Genomic DNA, 21736 nt, shown 5'->3' on the forward strand with positions numbered 1-21736 from the left:
CATGCTCTGTGTCTCAAAAAATAAATAAACATTAAAAAAGAAAAAGAAAAATAGTGTCCTGGAAGCCTTGCCTTGTTCTGCCTTTCCCCTGAACTCTGGTCTCCATCCATACCCTTCCCGTTCTGTGCACCCAACTGGGGTCTGGATGCCGAGAGGCAGAGATCTCCTGAAAAGGTCAGGAATTGGAGCTCTCCCCTACCTTTATTATTGTTGTTGTTGTTGTTGTAAATTTCAACAACCTCCCCACCCAGGGATTTGTACCTCACTGGGTCCTAAAATACACCCTGCCTCCTGAACCCAAATGTAGCTGGCTTTTATAGGAACACAGCTGAAGAAATATCCTGGGGTCTGGTGCTGGTGTTCTTCAGCTTATAGATTCCATCCAAATTTGATTATATGCTAGGGAACTCTCGCAAGACACAAATGGAGCAAACAAGGCAGACCAGCGGGCATCAGGCATTATTGCTGGTACCATTGCTTCTCAACAATCCTGATTCCCGCTGACGCTACTACGGCGGGGACCACAAAGTTCTGGAGCCTGCTGGTGTCAGGCACCCACCTAAACTCTTCAGATGTACCAGCACATTTCACCCTCAGCGCTACTCTTACCCCAATGCACCAACGATATTATTCACCGAGAGACAAGATGCTGTCACAGGTTGGGACTATTCTCCACGTACATCTAGCATTCATTCCTGTTCTATTCAAGGCTGCACGTAAGGGTGTCTAGGCATATGCAGTAGCCAAGGGCAGGAAGAGAACTTTTCTGTTAAAAGCTGGCAAGAAGCTAAGGAAATAACAAGAGAAGCTATACGCTAGGGGCCTTGGGACGTCAGATAAGGCTTCTTTCTAGAAGGAACTTGGAGTCTGGTGAGGGAGCCTGGAAATGGGCAGAAGACAGCTATATATGATAGCATTCCAGGGAAATAGCTGAGAAGTGATTGGGGCAGAGGCTGGTGTAATGCCAATGATAAGAAAAAAAAAATACATATACAGTACACATCCCTTTTCTCAAGAAAATTGTAATATCCTTCATCAGGCAAGATACCCTCATACAGAACAATCAGAAAATATCAGAAACTGTAAATAGCCAGCCGGTGCATACAGTGGCACAAATCTGAGGAATCAAGAGAAAGGAGACTTCAACACAAGCTGTGGTTTCTGAAGGGCGGACAGAGACACACGCAGAGGACAAACAGGAGACAGCATCCCAGGAGGAGCCGTGGGAGGCAAGACAACCAACCTGCCTGGCAGATCTGGACCCAGGAGCGAGGACAAGATCCTGACGAAAAGGATGCAGGCAGGTAAGCCCGGCCCCTCGCCTGGCCGACCTCAGACGTGCAGCAGAGTCAAGGCCACGGCACAGCCTGCCAGCAAACCTAGGCCCTCCTGCTCCTGTGGAAACACTAACGACCTCGAAAATCAACATGACAATAAAAACATAAAATCCCCAGGATGGGGACCCTCTTATCACAGCACAGATAGGCATGGTGGCATGCACTCATACACAGCAGGTGGATCTCAGAGGATGCGGTCGGGCTGAGGAACACCCTAGATGGAAAGGCTCCGGGGAAAAATCCAACAGCTGCTGGAGGTGGGGTCGGTGCTTCAACAGGAAGCCCTTTCCAAACGAAATCAAGGCCAATGATGGACATTCACTAGGAGTCCTTCTCACTCCAAAATTCAGTGGTTCTGTGAAACCTCTGCACAGGAGAGGGGGGAATACCCCAACTCTTAGATGACTCTGGTCTCCTGGGTCCCCCGGACCCAGTGCCAACAATATAAACATCCAACCGGGGCGGTGTCCTTGACCGTGTGACCATCACTGTAACATCAGATGAGAACAGCACTGCTTGAGGTGAAAACATGTGAAGCTGCCGGCTTGAAAACATTATTTCTTGGGTGAAGTTCTTCACCTCATCACTTAATACACGTTTATTGTTTTGTTACTAACAACAGAAGTAATGGTAATACTTTGGTATCAGCATAATGTTTTATAGCCTAACAATACTTTCATAAGTGTGATTGTGTTTACTTTTTTGTAAGTTTTTTTAAATTCATTTTGAGAGAGAGAGAGAGAGAGTGCACAAGCAGGGGAAGGGTAGAGAAAGACGGAAAGAGAGAGAATCCCAAGCAGGCTCTGCACTGTCAGCTCGGAGCCCGATGTGGGGCTCGAACCCACGAACCGTGAGATCATGACCCAAGCTGAAACCAAGAGATGCTTAACTGAGTGACCCAGGCACCCCTATATTTTCTCTTTTTTTTTTTAAAAAAAAGTGTGTTTATTTAATTATTTAGAGAGAGAGAGAGACAGAGAGAGAAGGAGAGAGAGAGAGAATCCCAAGCAGGTCAGCCAGGTCCGACACAGGGCTTGATCCCACAAACTGCGAGATCATGACCCGAGCTGAAATCACAAGACGGACGCTTAACCGACTGAGCCACCCAAGTGCCCCTGTTGACTCTTGCTAATAAATGTATCCATGTTATAGGTGAAGACCCTAACACCCAGAGAGGGTAAATGACTCACTCAAGGCCACAGAACAGGTAACGGCCAGGGTTACACGGGGGCCACATCAACTGAGTCCTCATAATTTACTAAATGCTTGTCATATGTAAGAGATGGGGCTGACCTCGACTAGGATGCAAAAGTGGGTGGGAAAGGTCACAGGAACCCAGTGCGAAGGACAAGCACCTTGAACCCCGAAACTGACCACCCTGTGGTTCATTTCACACCACCCCGCCTACCTGGCTGGGTCCCTCCCATCAGCCCAGCGGATGCAGGGTCCCCCTGACCCGCTCACCCTACGGCAGGCACTGAAATTGGCAAGGATATAATAAAGATGACCCTCTCTGCTCCCCTCCTCCCTCCTTACAGCAAAGCCACCGCATTCTGGTCAGCGGGCAAACAAACAGCTAGGCCCTGGCTACATAAAGTACCAGGGAATCTTTGGTGGCGGGGGGGGGGGGGGGGGGGGGGGGGGGGGGGTTCCCCAGGGGCGCCCAGTAACACGAATTTCCATCTCTCCCAAGTAATCGAAGCGCTCCCCGTCGGCCTCCGCTGGAGAAACCAACAGAGCCCCCCCCAGCCCCCCTACCCCAGCAACCGGGGCACATGCTCCCCGCGGCCACAGGGATCCCGAGCCCCTCAGGAGCTGCCGAGGCTTTCTCGTGTGCCGCCTGCTCATCCAGCGTCATTAAGGACACGCCGGTCTCCACCGCTTCCCCGCCTGAAGAAAAGCCACCCACGGGCTCCCCGCAGAGGGACACGCGAGAAGCCCCCGGAACCCACAAAGGGAAGCCAGCGTGCCGAGGGTTAAGCGCACCCTGTAATAAGCATCTCTGTTCCGGCGTGTTGCGAAAGCCCATTACCTCCCGCCACATTACCTCATTCATTTCTTATATGCGGATGGTTTATTTTCCCATGAGCACCCTGGCTCTCAGTATTAAGTCCCCTCCTTCGCCTCTATTTCTCTATCCATCACATTTAACACTCTGACAGTAACAGTCTATAATGTTTCTATTCTACAAAACCGCTCTGTCAACTCCGGGCTTCCAGAGCAGCAACTGAGGAAAATAAATAACATCAACGCCAGGGACGACAGCATCGCGGCTCCCTTTCTGCTGGGCTTTTTTATTTTATATTATTCTACAAAGGGAGAGAAAAAAAATTTTTTTTTAATAATAAATAAATAAATAAATAAATAAATAAATAAATAAAGGGGGCGGGGGGGGGAGGTGGAAGCAAAGAAGAGAAGAATTTCCTTCCCATCCAATAGACGCTTAACAGACCTGAAGGGACAGTCACGGCATTTCCCTTTCAGACAAAGAAGTGATTTCCCCTCTCTCTTCTCGAATCCCCTGACCACCTCCCCCCCTTTCCCTTTCCACGGTGGTTTACAAAAGGACTGATATTTACTGCACTCCCTCTACCTGCCCCCGGAGAGGCAGAGCAACATAGAGCCGAGAGAGTACGCGGCACCCCGTGCACGGTGCAGGGTGATTCATAAATTCTTGTCATCTTTTCTGGAGCAAGAAGGGGGTGGAGGCAGGCCAGTGGCCCACATCATTTGGGGGGGGGTGGAAAGGGGGAGACACCCAGGGAACAGCAACTCTGGAACCCAAGAGGAGGCAGAAAAGGCAAGGAAACATGAACTCCTGAGAAATAAGCCACTCGGGAAAGCTGCCTCGTCTCCATATTCCGGGGGTGTCCCAAAGCTGTGTTTATTTTCATCCTCCGGGATGTACATCGTTTAAAAACGTGTTATATTTCCATCTAGCTTCTTTAAAAGACCTCCAGATAGCTGGGCGGATGGATACTCTTGAACATAATTTGGCTTCCTCTTCATGACCCAAATCGTTCATCATTATGAATGCCAATTACCACCCAGACCCACTGCTGGATGGGAGTCTGCCTGTCTGTTGTACATAAACTCCATCTGCTGGGCTGCGTAAGTTCTCTCCTCTCCTTCGTAGTTTTACTGCCTCCCGGAGTAGCCTTTTCTTCAAAGGCAGGACAGTGTTACAGTCAAGAGCATGGCCGCGGTACCAGATCATGGAAGCCAAGACCAACTCTGGGCCATGGAACCCCGTTTCTGATCCCCTCCAGGCTCTGGCCTCCCCTGTGAAATGGAGACAAGTACGGTGGTTTGAAGGCTACCCGAGTTAAGACTTGCAAGCGTTTAAGACAATGTCTACAGTTAGCAAAGGTCAGCTGATCTCAGTAAATATGAGTGATTACCATGCCTGCATCCTGGCAGGAGCTAGAAAAAGGGACAGCAACACGGTTCGAATCATGTTTGAAATAAGAGTAAAGAGGTCTTGGGTGGTGGCCGGTGGGCACTCTGATGAGTCAACTGGCACAGGCCGGAGTGCCTGGTGCCTTTATGGTGGCCACGTGGAGGCCTTCTACGCTAACGCCCTGGCTCCAGACGGCTGAGGCTGCCAACACTGAGTTCGGAAAGGTGAGATGTCACTCTAGAGAGACTCGTTCGGGATAAGGAAAGAACAAGGAGACAGGAGACCACGCTGGAAAAACAACCGAAGGAAGGCCTTTCACCGAACACTGCCAAACACAATCCTGCCATTCCTTCTCTTCAACGGGAGTAAGAGGTACGATGTATAAAAGTGCTTTGAGTGGTATGAAATGCTCCGCGCCTTACTGTCTTTACCAACAGGACCATCGTTATTACTCAACTTCGCACCCTAGAGCTGTTAAAAAGCACTGCTAACCCTAAAGGCGTTCAGAAGTGGGAGTCTGGGGGCGCCTGGGTGGCGCAGTCGGTTAAGCGTCCGACTTCAGCCAGGTCATGATCTCGCGGTCCGTGAGTTCGAGCCCCGCGTCGGGCTCTGGGCTGATGGCTCAGAGCCTGGAGCCTGTTTCCGATTCTGTGTCTCCCTCTCTCTCTGCCCCTCCCCCGTTCATGCTCTGTCTCTCTCTGTCCCAAAAATAAATAAACGTTGAAAAAAAAAAAAAAAATTTAAAGAAGTGGGAGTCTGGTTTTTCCTCAACTGCTACCCAAGGGGCCACGGGATTTCTTTTTTCCATCTCCGTCTGTGGGGGGAATGGAGCAAAGGGTAGGCTCAGGGCCCAACCCTCTTGACGATGGGTACCCTGGGGATTCACGCACATCGACTCCCCAGACCTGCTCCCCACCAAGGGAAGGTCAGACTCCAACATGTCTAAGGCTCTTGCCACAAAGCTTCAGAATAATGCCTGCATTCCAACCGAAGGGGCAAATGGAAAAAAAAAAAAAAGTCAAGACCAAACGGGATACAGCATGTCTGATGCCCAGAGGCAAGGAAGGACTGGTTCCCGAGTCTTCATTTCTTGTCTGGTTCAATTCCAAATATCACCAACAATCTAACTTACAGAGGCAAAGATCACTTCTGCTTTTATGACTTTTTATTTGGGGGTTGGGAGAGTAGACGTAAAGACCATAATCAGACTTAAGTGACATTATTTCATTATTTTAAATGATGACATTTCATTAGTGCTGCTTATAGTATTCCCTGACACTTTAATTTTTCTATTTTGGTGACAGAAAGGCAAAGGTGACCTCACAGCACCAAAGATATCCCCTAGGGAAAGAGGGAGCTGAGCCTTTCATACAATTTCTTTCCAACAAATTAACACTGAGTATGCCTATGTATAAAGAAAGCACTGGAGGGGAAAATACATAGGTAAGTGCAGTTCCTGCATTCAAAAGTTGATAATTTAGTGAAGAAAGAGGGACATATGAACAACTGACTAAAATTAGGAGTTGAATAATTAGAAAATACATGCTAATTAAAGCTACAGGCGTTTTGTCCTAGGAACATGGCAGAAGGGGTGATTACTTTGAATGCCAGTCTTAGGAGAGCTTTCAGATTTTCACAGAAACAGAGATATTTGGGCGGCTGCAGAACTTTCCACTGTTAAGGGCTCAGCTGACATAGTCGTTCAACCTATATTCAAACCCCTACTCTGCCAATGCCAACCTGGGTAATCTGGGCAAGTAATTTAAGGCCTCTAAGCTCAGTCTGCTAGTCAACAGAGCGGGGACAATGATAGTATATACATGCTAGGCTTTACAGAGAGGGCAAACTAAAAGAATGAACATAACACCGTGCATGATATGCAACCCCTAAATGAAGATTAGCTATTATTCATAGAACACTTCTCCAACCCTTATGAAGTAGGTGACATTACCATCTCCACGTTCAGTACGGAGATAACAGACATGAGAGATTTCAGGTCAATGTCACACAGTAGATAGGAGGATTCTGGACACCAAAGTCAAAGTTCTTTCTCACTATGTTTTATTCTTATTCAAGAAACTCTGTCTCCTCCCAGAAAGGAGGTGCAAGATCTAGAAGGCAAAGTCTCAGAAATCACCAGAAAATAGAGCATGATTCTAGCAGATCACACATGGTCTCTAGTGAGACGAAGTCACATGAAGGTCAGATACACAGCCACTGGGAAAATCAACAACACACAGAAGTGATCACAGTATTCTATGAAACTGAAAGGTCTGACACAATCCGAAATGAACAAAACTCTACCAGGCATTCAAATTCCCTCCCCTTCCTAATTTCCTTGTTCTTATTAGTGCCAAGCCCATTCTCCCAGGTAACACCTTGAACACAGATACAGAGATAAAGAGATGGACGAACTCAGAGTCTAGTTCAAACTTGTGCAGGATGCACAATCCTGGCAAAGACTCATTTCCCACAACAACATGATAATGGGCATCTTTTGACCATGCCCTCTGGCTATTTGGGGGAACTTGTAATTGTTAAACAGCTCTTCACTGTGCTAAGTAAACTCCCATCTCAAACTTTTTGTGGAATCCAAATGAATCAGTGAATTAAATGATTCAACCATTCTTTCCATCTATCTATTTTTGAGAGACAGAGAGAGGCAGAGCACAAGCAGGGGAGGGGCAGAGAGAGAAGGAGACACAGAATCTGAAGCAAGGCTCCAGGCTCTGAGCTGTCAGCACAGAGCCTGATGCAGGACTCAAACTCCCAAACCATGAGATCATGACGCGAGCTGAAGTCGAACGCTTAACCGACTGAGCCACCCAGGCGCCCCTCAACCATTCTTGACCCCTACCTTTCTTTCCCTCAACCTCCATATCTAGATGGTCACCACACACTCTTAATCTTTCTTTCCCAACAGGCTGAGACTATTCGTTCCCCAAATACCACTCATTTACCCAGACCCCAGGTCCTCTTGTCTCCTGGGTGACTTCCGTGCCTTTAATCTGTCTTCAGTCTAGTATACATCCTGCACACTTTTATCAGAATAAAAGTCCTTAACTCTGGTTTTAGTAGATGTCATCTGTGCTTAAACAACCACAGGGTCTCCACTTCTTGCCTGAACCCCTCTGCTAGACATTCAATGCCACACTATACCTACCACTTTACCTATTACATCCTATTTCTCATACTTCCCAATATGTATCTTCCAACTTGGTTGAAGCAACCATTTCATAGGACAGTCCCACAAAGAGACCATGCACAGAGAAGCACGTGTAAGTTTTATGTAGCATGTCTAGAGCCGTATAACCACTCATGGATGAGCTAGGGCTCACTCCTCAGACTCCCTGTCTAGGGCTCTCTCAAAGTCCATCAAAATACGATATAGCACTAAAGTTGCCTATCTCTAGAGAATGTTGGGACCAGTGGATAAGATGGTACCCATGGGACGCCCTAGTTCATACACTGAATGATTATGGAGCACTTACTAAATGCTCAAGCCTGTCGTAAAAAAATGGAAGAAGGATATAAACAGGCATTAACCTCAAAGTACTTATGGTACAGTGGGAAAATAAACATATAAAAAATAAAATTACAAAGACTAGGTAATATAAGTTAAAATGAAGGAATATATAAGGCAAAGTGAATACAAAGAAGAAGGAATATCTAGGACTGAATCAGAGTACTCAGAAAAGGTCTCTGCTAGGGTTTCAATAATTAGCTGTAGTTTACTTTACGGATGGCAGGTACAGGGATTCCTGGTGGGAGAGACAATCTTCAAAGGTATGGGGAAAAAAGTGGCAAGTTTTAGGTATTGTAGGTGACTCCACATCTTTGTAACCTACAGTGATCTAGAAGAAAATGGTAGGAACTAACCCTGGTGAGGTAGACAAGGGCTAGATCTCAAGGCTAATGGACCTACGCCAAGGACTTCGGGGTTCATCCTGCAGATTTCCACGTTGTGTCTATGATACATACATACTCGATGATGATCAGATTCCGGGCATACTACAGAGGGTGGGCCCAGAGAAATGCACGATTCCCAGCAGACTACTGAGCTACTTTTCTTCCACTCTCTCGGCTTTTCTTGTAAAAGCAAAAATCCCCTCTGGATTTCTTTCAGTTAGCACAAACGGGTACCAAGGTAGGTCTTTCATAAAAGTGAAGTGGCTCAACGCGGGTTTTTGAAAACTGAACCTGTACCTCCCTGTTCCTCAGCAGGCACCCCGGGGAATAGCAGGGCCACCCAAAGGATCCGGTGAAAGCTGCCTGTGTGATGTCTCCTCCCTTCCTCGGCAGTGAGTATGAACAACAGCGTTGGTTCAGAGACGCCTCCTCCTATAACTCCAAGCCAGATCTGTCCTGGATGTTTACCTCTGCCATGTAACAGTGGTCCCTACCCAACATCCTCCCTCCTCCGCAGACACAGAGGTCCCAGGGAAGGCCCCACTCACACAGGCACCCCTCTTGGGATTAGCACAGTTGGGCCAAGGCTCACCAAAGCCATGTGCTCTGGTGGAAAGAACCCAACCTGGGTTTAGTCTTAGCTCTACAACTTACTAACTCTATGACCTTGTGTCCTTTACTTAACCTCTCTGTGCCTCGGTTCCTGATGTGAAATGAGGACCAAATAAAAATACCCACCCCCTCCCTTCACATTCACAGTTGTTGTGAAGATGAGGAAAGTGAATGCTCCTGAAACTTTTTTTGATTTTAATATTTATTATTTTTAAATAGGTACTGTGTTTACAAGATAAAAAAAAATACCTCTACGATACGTGTGTGATTGATTCCCACATGCTGCCGGGTCTTGCTCCCGCCCTTGGCTCCGTTCCCCCATCCCCCTCTCCCACCGGGCTTCTACAGGTAACCATTTTAATTCTTTGCTTGTTTATCTCCGCGGGGTTTCTTGAAAGGATTGTTTCCAATATAAAGTGCTATATAAAGTAGTGATCATTGTTTTAATAGGAAAGTAGGTGGTGAGGAGAAGGACGGGGATGGATGGCTGTGTTGTCTATCAGGGTCCCCATTTCCTCCATGGAAACCTGCCTCATTATTACCATAGTTCACACTGATCCATTTCAACCATCCATCGAGCCACCCACCCATCCATCTATCCATCCACCCATCTATCCAACCAAGCAATACTTACTAGTGCCACCTGTACTCAAGGCTAAGTGACAGCATAATTCGAGGAATGCTAAGATTAGTAAGTGCATCTATAGCACTTTTGAGTTCATACCATCCTCTTTCACGCTTATGCTCCCCGCCATACTCCTTTTCTGTCTGGATGTGAGCTGCCTACAACCGGTAACCACATACTAAATGAAGTTTTTCTATCTCCCAAAGCACATGGTGTGGTACACCCAAATGCATACAGCAGACACTCAAACAGACTTGAGGTGGCCACAGACAAGAAGTCCTTGGTGCTGCATCAGTCAGTCAGGGGGCCTGGGGTCCAGCAACCTTTCCATCAGTGGTGGGAAAATCCAAGATGGCCTGCAGGCCCTGGGACGGGGCGGGGGTGGTCTCAGACCGGAAGGAAGCTGCCTCAGCCTCTGGTTACAGGGAGATGAGATTTGAGGGCATGGGTCTCTACGTTCTCACTCGGTGAGAAGGGACAGAGCAGGAAGAACAAAAGGACGGGCGCTTATAACAGCTTCCAACATGGTGACATGACCAAGGAGGGAAAATGACTCAGCAGAAGGAAATGTTGTGCATCAGCTGTTCTCAGCCAAGGAATTGTGCGGCGGCAGAAACACAACATCCCAGCAGCTCCTGCCCCTGCCCCCAACACTCAAAATACTTCCCTTCTTTTTTGTGTTAAGATTTGGCAACTTTCAATCGCTTTATAGCACATCTTTGAGCTGTCCATCAAGGAGGCTTCCTCGTGTTGCCACCAAATGACTTTGCAACCTTGAACTACAATGCAATGCAGTGCCTCTGTGTCTCCACTGCTCCATCTGTGGGATGGGGGCGACAGTCCCTACTCTGTCTTCATTGTCAGGTGCCAGAGAATCAAGTGTGCTAACATCCACTAATACAAGCATCCTCTAATTAAAACAGGTATTGGTGTTGGAATAAGTACTGACTCTCTCCCAATGGGGGGTGGGGGAAGGCATTGTTTTTAAATGAAGAATTTTTAAGGTAAGAACCAACTGATCACACACCCGGCAGCCATTTCGCATTATTTTTTTTTCCTGTTCTGATCTTCCAACCCTAGAGAGACCTTTGTGGACTCTTCTCCTAGTAGGCCTGACAACCTCTTCCAAAGAATATAATTTTAAAGGTCAATTCCAAATCCAAGCTTTGAATCTCTTCTATTCCTCCCCCACCAACCTTTTTATATCTGTCTGATGTGCCCTCTTTCCCAGAGACTCACAGCCCCCTCCCGCCGAGCCCCCTCCCGCATCCTGTGTGGTGGAGATGATAACCAATCATGAAAACCCGCAGCCTGCAGACATTGGAGCGAGCGGGTGCACGGAGGGGAGGCCGAGGAGGAGCCGGTCAGGATGCATGTAATCAGAAGGGTTATCTAATGCTAGTTTCATTCTAATTGAGTCAGTACCATATGTCACCCTGCAATAACATCGCAAGCAGCATGCAACTGAATACATATTTAATTCACATAATGGGTACAGCAGTAGAAGTAATCAAGGCAGTTTGCCATAAGCCATAAAGAAATGTAGCTTGTTCCTATCAAGAAACATTTGGCACTTAGGGAGAGAACTGTATCACCAGTGAGAGGGGAACCGTATTACTGCGAGGGCTCATGGGGGTAGGGGGAGGCAGAGCTGTGGGGGGCGGGGACATGGGGAGAAAGAGATGAGAGGGAGAAGGAAACCAACAAATGAAAACACGAAAGAGATTAAAGCCAGAACATCGATTCCCTGCGAATGAAAATCAATGAAGGAATATTGTCAGTGGATCGTTGACCATCTCAATATAATTAACAGTAATGGATTTATTGGCAGTAGCTTAATGATTTAACGTCAAACGTGGCCCAGAATTTCCTGTGCTGTCACGGGCCCTTCTCATTCCCTCCTGGCCCAGTCCGCGTCCCAGGAAATGGATGGGGCTAGGGAGGGTTAAAAACATTTTTTTTTCACATCCCTTCATCTGGATTGGCATCTGACAGAAAGCTGCTCGCCCATTCCCTCATTTCCTCCCTCAAGGAGATGATTAATACCGCTGGGCAATGCTCATCAATATCTTTGGACAGATCAACTAGAGTTTTCATTAAACCCATATTAATGTCCTAGATACACAGCTGTGGACAGGTTATTCTAAAAAAGGGGGGGGGGGTGCAGAAGAAGAAAGAAAGAAAGAAAAGAGAGCAAAGAGAAACAAAACCCTCCATTTCAGTTAACTATTCGCCTGGAATTAACAGGAAACCTGGCTCCTTCCCTCATTAGGGCTTCTTCCACCAACATGTTTTGATGTATATTTCATGAGGATAAACAAACATTCATTTCACTTTGGGAAGGTGTTTGCTGTAATGTATTGTCAGCGTAGCCAGCAAGGAGGGGACATTAATTTCAATTCTGGTGTTTAAACACTTTGGCGAGTCCCAATTACTCATTCCCCAGCTCGATATCAGGAGCCCCGGAGGAAGGTCGCTGCCTCCCCGTGCGGCCCCCTGGGCGCGGCCCCGCCCCCCAGCGGGCACAGCTCTTCCCAAGTGGGGAGAGAGCGGGAAGCAGGCGAGATGGCTTGTCACCCCGCCAATCCACAGTCAGGCCTCGGCAAGAGGGGCCAGGAAGACCGGGCCTTGCATCGCTGCCATCCTTGTGAGAAGCTGTGTGCACACAGGAGTTTGAAAAGGAAGTCAGATCCTGTTTTTTTTCTTGGCCTAAATCTGAGGATGCCAACCTTTTCATGGAGAAGAGCAAAGCCTTGATACCTAGAAAGCTAGATATTGGGATGAGAATGGGAGAATGGAGACAGGGCCGTGTGTCACTGAAGACCTTAAATACGGATGAGGAAGAGGTCATGGTCCTGGGGGACCTGGAGGGGCCCCTGGTGGCACCTTCCAGCCACTCCACCGTCAGAAATGTCTGCGGCAGGCCTTCCTTCCATCTTGCAAAGGATGAGGAAAGACCTCCTGCATCCATGAGAAAATGAAGCTTTGCAAAGCTAGAGGACACAACAAATTTATTATTCATGATTATTATGTTATTCGTTTCTATCTGCACTTCTTTTTTTTTCTTTTTTCTTCAATGTTTATTTATTTTTGAGAGAGAGAGAGGCAGAGCATGAGCGGAGGAGGGACAGAGACAGAGGGGGAGACCCAGAATCCGAAGCAGGCTCCAGGCTCCGAGCTGTCAGCGCAGAGCCCGACATGGGGCTCGAACTCATGACCTGAGCCGAAGTCAGACGCCCAACCGACTGGGCCACCCAGGTGCCCCTGCATTTCTTTTTTTAAGTTTATTCATTTTGAGAGAGAGAGAGAGAGAGAGCATGCGTGAGTAGGGGAGGGGCAGAGGGAGGGAGAGAGAGAAGCCTAAGCAGGCTCCACACTGTCAGCGCAGAGCCCGACATGGAGCTCGATCTCAGGAACCTGGAGATCATGACCTGAGGCGAAACCAAGAGTCGGACGCTAAACCGACTGAGCCATCCAGGCGCCTCTCCCTCCATTTCTGATAGCACCTGCAGCTTTAGCAAAAAGTTCTTCGCGGGGTGCCTGGGTGGCTCAGTCGGTTAAGCCTCTGACTTCGGCTCAGGTCATGATCTCACAGTTTGTGAGTTCGAGCCCCACGTCAGGCTGACAGCCCAGAGCTGGAGCCTGCTTTGGATTCCGTCTCCCTCGCTCTCTGCCCCTCCCCCGTTCGTGCTCTGTCTCTCTCAAAAAAATAAATAACAACAACAACAACAACAAATTAAAAAAAAAAAAAGTTCTTTGCAATGTGCCAAGCCTGTCTTGAAGCCACCAGTGAACTGCCTGCACTGTTGGACACAGCAGAGGATCTCTCTCCGCGTGGGGAGCCGGCCAGCGGAGACTTCACCAAACCAGAAGAATCCTTCCTAATAGCGTGAAGAACTAGCCTTGGGTCTATCTAAACAGTTACTTCCGGCTAATGATAAACTATTTAAAGGGAGGTGCACACATGTTTCAAAGATACAACTGTAAGGTTGAAAAATGAACGTGAAAAGATGGCACGACGGCGTGAGATATGTGTGCCCTGGCAGGAGCGAGAGCAGCCAGGAGAGGCAAGGTGTCCCCCCAAAGTCTCTGCGTGGGGGGAGCACCGGAAGTCACAAGCGGGAAGAGCCCAGGGCCCACGTGGTACCTTGGGGATAGCACAACACACAGGGTCTCAGATGCATGCCCACAGCAGGACCCAGCTGGGAGAGTTAGCGAGATCCAGAAAACACAAAGCTAAGAAGGACAAAGAAAACCCCCCCTGGCTCTTATCAAAGTTACTTCTTCCGTGAGTGAATGCTAAGCCCACAGTTTCTCCATATATGAGGGTTTTTTTTTTAATTTTTTTAAATGTTTCTTTTCGAAAGAGAGAGAGAGCACCCCATCTCCCAGCGCCCCCCTCTCTCTCTCTGCTCTGTCTCTTGCCCGCACTTTCCAAGAATCCAGCAGCTCAAGGGTTAATGTCCAGCACCCAGAAGATAGTCCCAAGGGCCATGCTCCGGCACTATGGCTGTGTCCACGCTGCCTGTCGGGAGTCCACGCCGTGCTGGTTGTTAAATAGTCTGGACACCACTTCTGCATCCAGGGTTGGGAATCACTCATTTGTTCAACAAACTTATCCGCGACTGACAGCGTACTGGCCTGTGCCCAGGAGATCAGGGAAATGAAGTGGGATCCTGGTCTCTCTCACTGACTCGCCCCTTTGAACCCAAGGAGGGAGGCATCACCATTCCTTTCTGCCTTCTGACATCTTAATGCACACCTCCTTCCAAGGGTCCTGGGGCAGCCAAGGAAACATACCTCGAGAAACTGCAGACTTAGCATTCGCTTAAGGAAGAAGCAATTTTGATAAGTTTGAAAGTTTCTGATGCTACCTCTGCTGCTTGTCACCTGCTTAGTTCCCATCAGACAGGCCAGGGAAGCTTCCCAAGAAGCCAGACCAGACAGGTTTGGCAAAGCAGAGAAGCCTGATAAGATCTGGGTCTCTGGCAGAGAGGAGAGGCTGGGAAATTGGCAAATAGTTCTGTCACAGATCAAAAAAGACTTGAGGCCAAGAACACACCCTTGTGGGGTCCAGGTGACCTACCACTGTCATCTAAAAAGAACCAAATGAGGGGCGCCTGGGTGGCGCAGCCGGTTAAGCGTCCGACTTCAGCCAGGTCACGATCTCGCGGTCCGTGAGTTTGAGCCCCGCGTCGGGCTCTGGGCTGATGGCTCAGAGCCTGGAGCCTGTTTCCGATTCTGTGTCTCCCTCTCTCTGACCCTCCCCCGTTCATGCTCTGTCTCTCTCTGTCCCAAAAATAAATAAAAAACGTTGAAAAAAAAAATTTAAAAAGAACCAAATGTAATGGGGTGGCTCGGTCGGTTGAGTGTCAGATTCTTGATGTCTGCTCAGATCGTGATCCCAGGGTCGTGGGGATCCAGCCTGGCATCGGGCTCCACACTGAGTATGGAGGCTGCTTGGGATTCTCTCTCTCTCTCTCTCTCTCTCTCTCTCTCTCTCTCTCTGCCCCTTTCCCCTGCGTCACACACACACACTCTCTCTCTAAAAGAAAAAATAAGAAAGTAAAAATAAAGAAATAAATTTTAAAAACGTAATAGGACTCACAATAATAATAAGGAGCATCACTTACTGGGCGTCTAAGGCTCTGCACATACCCTCTAATCTAATGTGCACAGGTCCCCTCCCCTGCAGGTAGTTTGTCCCTTCACAGGAGAATAAACAGAGGTCTGGGGAGGTTAACTAGCAATGCCAGTAAGTGGCTAATGCAGGATTCAAACTCAAGCCTGACCAGTTCCCACCGGGTGGTGCTGTGCTCTGTGACTCTACAGACGATGGGCACCTAACGGTCTCCACCCAGAAGGCTTCAAGAAGCCACAGACTGAGGTGCTCTCCAGCACCAGGGAAGGCACCCCGTGTAGACAGGACGCACACAGGCTTTGGACTCTCACACAGCCTTCACCCTTCACCACCTGCTCAAGTTTAGAAACGTCACTCAGGTCCCAGATTCCCCATGTGAGAAATGGAGACGATGCCCACCTCTTAGAACTGTTGTTGATAATTGAGAAAAATGTTTATGAAAGTCCTAGCGTTGTTCCCGGTACAGAAGGAATGAATAGCAATTCTCCTCTGGTCTCCGGGACCCCTGTCCCCTCGCAGGGAAACCGGAAACACTTCTGCGTTATTTCACGCTTCCAAGAGGTAGGAGGGAGGAAAAGAGCAGAGCCTGGGGTCCGGGATGGAATTAGGATCTGCTGGCTTTAGTCATCCACTGGGGGGAAGCTGACTTTGCTTCCTTCCACCCTAGGAAGCATGATGGTGCCCCTAATTTGTAGGTGAGATAAGACCTTCCTGTTCTGGAACTCTGTGATAAGCTGCCGCTATGCTATTTTCATGAGCTAAAAGGACATTTTTCATGAAAATAGAACTAAAAATAACAACAATAAAAATAATGCAGAGAGATCTAGGAGAAGACATCCCCGTCTCCCAGGAATAGCCATGACAGAGGAAGCCTTCAGAAAGGCGGCTGTAGAAGAGTCTGAGGAACACTGGAAGATTCTGCGAATGCCTTTGGATGATTCAACATCCCTTTAACAGAGCTACAACTCCACAGTCAGAAAAGGAGGCTCAAGTCTTGATCCTGGCATGTAACATCCTGTGTCACTCAACCTCTCCGGGACTCAGTTTCCCCACCAGTAAGTGGCTCTAGCAATTTACGTCTAACTCCTGGCGTCAAGGTCATGATTAAACGCCGTAATATACTTATAAGTGAGTCCTCTTCTGAATTTGTTATTAAAGTTCAACACACAGGACTAAGTGGTTCCTAACCATAAAATTCTATAGAAAGTTTATTTACTTTCTATATGCTGGATATGACTAGTTAGGTTTAAGAACAAAAAAGTTCCATTATTGAGTCTAGTGCCTCAAATCTCTTTTGCCAATACATGTGGTACAAGAAAGACTCTATCTCAGGAGGCTCCTCCCACTGTAAGTGACTTCTCGATGTGTGAGGCACTCATTCTCTTTCCGTATTTATTCCCCTTAGGAAGTAACATCCAAACACATCTTGATGCCCAGAGAAGCAGGTCTATGAGTCTAGGGCACTTAAACATTTAAATACAGTCTTCTCAACCTAAGGGCTGAGGTCAGAGAAGTATCCTGGTCTGCCTTGACCACATGGGATCCTTCTTTCCAGGGTCTGTCCATTCTGGCTTCTAAAAAAATGTTTAATTTAATAAAACCATTAAAACCCGCTTCTCAAAACTTAGGGAAAGCACTAACACATAGATTCCCTTTGTTCTCCTTCCGTTTTTCAGAATTCATAAAGCATAAGAGAGATCAAAGAATAAAGACAGTTCTTTCATTTCTGCAATCCTTTCACAAAGTATCAAGAAACAGGGAAAACACGATGATAATGCTATCTGCCAGAGATAGGTAGATGTATCTACAGATTCATCTACAAAAAGCAAACAGCATGCTTGAGCCTGAGAAATTCACAAGGATATTCACAAGGCTGTTTTAAATGTAAGTCTAGCTCTTGGATATTCCGCACATAAACAACAGAAAAGAAATCTTAAGAGGAACTATAAATCTGAAAGTGATCCCGCGTCAATACGAGAAAGAAGAGAAAGGTGCACCGTACCGCACAAGCACATAGATTTTACCATCACAGTAAGTGTTAAGTCTGTAGACCAGGTTCAGCAGCCTTACCTAGCTTACCCAGTGATGGATCCAAACCAAGTGTGGGCGTGTGCGTGTCGTGTGCAGCCAGGTGGGGTGGTGGTTCCCGACACATTGAGCAAGATGACGCAGCAGGAAGGCTTTGATTCCATTCACATGGTCTGGGTTTGAAGGTCACTTCTACCCCCACCCATGCAAGCAACCCCAAGCAAAGCATTTAGCCTCTCCACCTCGGTTCTCCGGGTTGTAGCACAGGGAAGATAATGACACAAACCCTGCTTGTCTCATTTGTTGTGTGAGTCAAGATAACAGAGGGGAAGCCATGTAGCCAGTTAGAAGGAGCACTGGCTTCGGAATCGCAGGGCCAGACTTAAACGTCTTATTTGTGGAGGCGGGGGACTTGGCTGGCTCAGTAGAGCATTTGAGTCTAGATCTCGGGGTTATGAGTTCGAGCCGCACGTCGGGTGTAGAGGTTACTTAACAATCGTCTTTAGAGGCGCCTGGGTGGCTCAGTCGGTTAGGCACCTGATTTCAGCTCAGGTCATGATCTCACTGTGAGATCAAGCCCTGCACTGAGCTCTGCACTGCCTGTTTGGGATTCTCTCTCTCCCTCTCTCTCGGCCCCTCCTCTGTTCCTGCTCTTTCTCTCAAAATAAATAAACTTTAAAAAATACAAGTCTTTAAAAGAAAGTCTTATTGTGGATGCTTTTTACAGGACCTCCGGGCCATTCCTTGAAATGCTGGGTTTCCTCTTCTACAGAACAGGGCTCTCTCTTCCACCGCAAGGCACCCTGGTGGGCATCAGGTGCCGGAACACCTGATAGGACATCTGGAAGCTGCACACCTCTCCACGGATGCTAATAGGGGTCACGCAAATGTAAGTTACTGCCATCCGCTAACTGATCTGTATCTGGCAACTTTGAGTTTTGAACCCAAATTTGATGAGGGTCCTAGAATGACCACTCCCTTAGAGGTTTTCTTCTCCCTTTGTGCCCTTCCCCCAGGACATGTTTAGCGAGCCGCTCTCTGCATCAGAAGACTCGCAGGCTGGGTTCCGAGCAGAATTGGAGGCTGGGTGGGGGGGCGGTGTGCAACAGAATGAAGGAGAAGCCCCGCAGCCCCGAGCTGCCCTGCCCTTGCAGGGATCCCACCAGGAAGGAAGGTTCGTGAAGTGAGGAGAAGAGGAAAGGGAAGAGCTTCTTTCCTCCCATTCAAGTGGTTTTCTGCTGAGGACAGGTTTCCTCCTGTCCATGGAGGCCCTGGTAGAGCAGCGACCCCAGAATTTCGACCCCAGAGCTCCCCGGCCCGACGCCTCAGCCCCCGGTTTCCCCCACAACCCCAGGAAGGAGGCGGCCTCCCATCAGTAGCAGAAAACTGGGGGTAGAACCTGGGACATGGTTATCCTCAGCCTACACGAATAGCCTTGCTTTTTTTTTTAAGTTGGAAGTACCCAACTTTGATAATTGACAGAAAACAGCAACTATTAAGCAACTAAAAGTCATCATTCCTAAAATAAAAGTTCCTTGAGGTCAAGTTTTTTTTTTTCTTTTCTGCTTTGTTTACTAAAGTATTCCAAGCACCGAGAACAGTGCCTGGCATCTAGTAGATAGATGCTCAATAAATATTTATTCAATGGATGGATGAGTCCATGGCCAGACAGATGGCCAGACAGATGGGAGGGTGTATGGATGAATAGGTCCTTCCTGTGGGTCCAGAAAGAGCCATACCCAAACCACTCTCGTTTCTAAACACCTGCAAAGAAACTGAGCGATCCCCAAATGCAATTTATGAGCCATTTTCTCACCAGTTCAGAATAACCAGAAGGGCCAAGCTGATGTAGTGATGGCTCAAGGATGGCTCTCTGGAGAGTATGTTAAAGAAGGTAGGATGATTTCTTCCCATCTCTTTTCATTGGGCCTATAACATCCTTGGTAGATCACAACTGTTTGGTTTATTTTTTTTTAACATTTATTTAGTTTTTGAGACAGAGACAGAGCATGAGCGGGTGACGGGCAAAGACAGAGGGACTCACAGATTCCAAAGCAGGCTCCAGGCTCCGAGCTGTCAGCACAGAGCCCGACGTGGGGCTCGAACTCACAAACCGTGAGATCATGACCTGAGCCGAAGTCGGACGCTTAACCTACTGAGCCTAAACGGCCCCCATCACATCTGTTTTGATACATCTATAAGAAAGACTTACATTATAATTACATTGTGATTATATGTAAGTGTCACATTAATGCATTTTTACTGAGTACTTCTATTCTATACAAGGAAAATAGTTAAAGGCAAGCTTTTGTTTGCTGGGATACTTAAAACATTCCCCCCAAAGTGTTCTTTACAGTATTCATTTATTCAACAAGTTTCTTTCTTTCTGGGTAAATAATTTTATCGGCAAAGACAAAACAAAGGTAAATCTGAGTTGCTCAGGACCAAAGATCAAAACTTGGAGCAGAGCTTAAATTAACGCGTCTCTCTGTAATTCGGTTTTCCCTTACTTTCTTTTTGTTTTTTTCCTATCCTCAGCTACACCTCATGGTTCATTTCATTATTTCCTCTCCTTTGTCCTTAAAGCTCCTTGTCACCTAGTGAGCAACCCAGACTTGGCCTAATGCAATCACTGGGTTTCTCTCCACCTGTCCCCAGACTGCTGAGGAAAAGTCACACAACCAAGTTTCCATGTGCCTTGAACAAAACCCAACAAGCTGGTGAAAGCTGGGGTTCTCCCTTCAGAGGCATCGAGAAGTCTACTCACAGTCGACTGCAATGTATCTGCGAACAGTTCTGTCTCCAAGAGGCAGCTATAATGAACTCCTCAATTAATTAATATTTTAAACCATCTAACGTAGCGGGATTTCTTTTAAATGCCTAACTTTTCAACTTCTTTCTCATTTGTTTACCTTCTGGTTACCATTCCCCGTTGTTAAAACATACACACGTATGTATGTGCACATACGTATACGCACACACGCATACATGCACTTCGTTTTCTATTCTCTGAGCACAAAGGAAATGAATGCAACCAGTTTTCTCTTCCCTAGTTCTCAGGTTGTAATTCGTATTGCAAGAAAAAAGTTTAAACGTTTCAAAGTGCCAGGCTCGCACACAGTAGGTGCTTCATAAGTGTCTGTAGAAGTAGGAGCGAAGCACAGAGTATAAATAACCCACAGAAACTCAAGGAAGTGAGAGTGTTCAGCCTAGGGAAGAGAGGAGGAAGGGATAAAGATAGGGGTCTTCAAATATCTGAGTGGCCGGGGACGCTTAGGGGGCTCAGTTGGTTAAGGGCCCGACTCTTGATTTCAGCCCAGGTTGTGACCTCACGGTTCATGAGTTCAAGCCCCGTGTTGGGCTCTGCACTGACAGCATGAAGCCTGCTTGGGATTCTTTCTCTTTTTTTCTCTTTCTCTCTCTCTCAAAATAAATAAACTTAAAAAAATATATATCTGAGCAGCCGTTGTACAAAACAGCAGTGGATTTCTTTTACACTGTGTCTAAGGGGAGCCCTCAGATGGATGAGAGAAAATCTCACTGAGGGAGATTCAGTCCATCAGGAGAAAAAACAGCCTGTTTGAGACGCAGAATATCCTAACAACTTTTTGTTAAATAATAATGATCTCCAAGGCTCCTTTAAGATAGAAAAGCTCTGTGCTCTTACTACCCCTTTCTAGGAGTATTTAGACAAAATCTGGGTGACACCAGCCAGTCCTGTTGAAGATTGTGGTACTGTAAGTCCACTGGGTAGGCGTTTAAAATTGGATCCCTTCTGAATCTGTACTTCTAAAACTATTAATGTCTTCTCTTCCAGACAAACCCCAACAAGCTTAAAAGCTTTGCTTAAAAAAAAAAAAAAAGCAAATGAATAAAATAAATGTTTGTTTCATGAGCTTCTAAAATATAATCTTTTAGTAATTAATTTCTAGTTCCTTATGGGATATCTGTGAGACCCATCTGCCTGGAAACAGGCTTTCCTTCTGCATTTGTTAAACCATCTATGTCCACCCCACCAACAACACACAGGTAGGGGCCAGACTTCCACATGTGACAAAGTAATGCATCTGTTCTACTCTGAGATCTCATTCCCACCAGGAAGGAAGAAACCATTAATTAATTTCACACCATCACTGGTATTTCCAATGACACCTCCCTCGTCCAACTAAGATCAGAGCGGTGGC

General features: G+C 47.2%; 1 protein-coding gene and 1 long non-coding RNA gene across 5 annotated transcripts in view; one reads left to right on the forward strand and one right to left on the reverse strand.

The window, feature by feature from the left end:
- Positions 1 to 21736, reverse strand: part of PBX1 (PBX homeobox 1) — a 295008-nt gene that overhangs the window by 158371 nt on the left and 114901 nt on the right. The window contains exon 1 of one of the 4 annotated variants that reach the window (XM_030303263.1): positions 17595 to 17829. The exons of 2 other annotated variants lie outside the window; for them this stretch is intronic. In XM_030303263.1, coding sequence (XP_030159123.1) covers positions 17595 to 17781 — 187 coding nt within the window. In that variant the 5' untranslated portion in view covers positions 17782 to 17829. Of the gene's footprint in view, positions 1 to 17594; positions 17830 to 21736 lie in introns of those variants that run through there. One more of the 4 variants, XM_030303264.1, reaches the window with a different exon arrangement.
- LOC115505599 lies at positions 16278 to 19097 on the forward strand. Its single transcript, XR_003966071.1, has 3 exons — positions 16278 to 16579; positions 18280 to 18441; positions 18569 to 19097. It is a non-coding gene; the product is annotated as an uncharacterized LOC115505599 (long non-coding RNA).

The sequence above is a fragment of the Lynx canadensis genome, chromosome F1, assembly GCF_007474595.2.
Source record: "Lynx canadensis isolate LIC74 chromosome F1, mLynCan4.pri.v2, whole genome shotgun sequence".
In the NCBI taxonomy this organism is placed as follows: Eukaryota; Metazoa; Chordata; class Mammalia; order Carnivora; family Felidae; genus Lynx; species Lynx canadensis.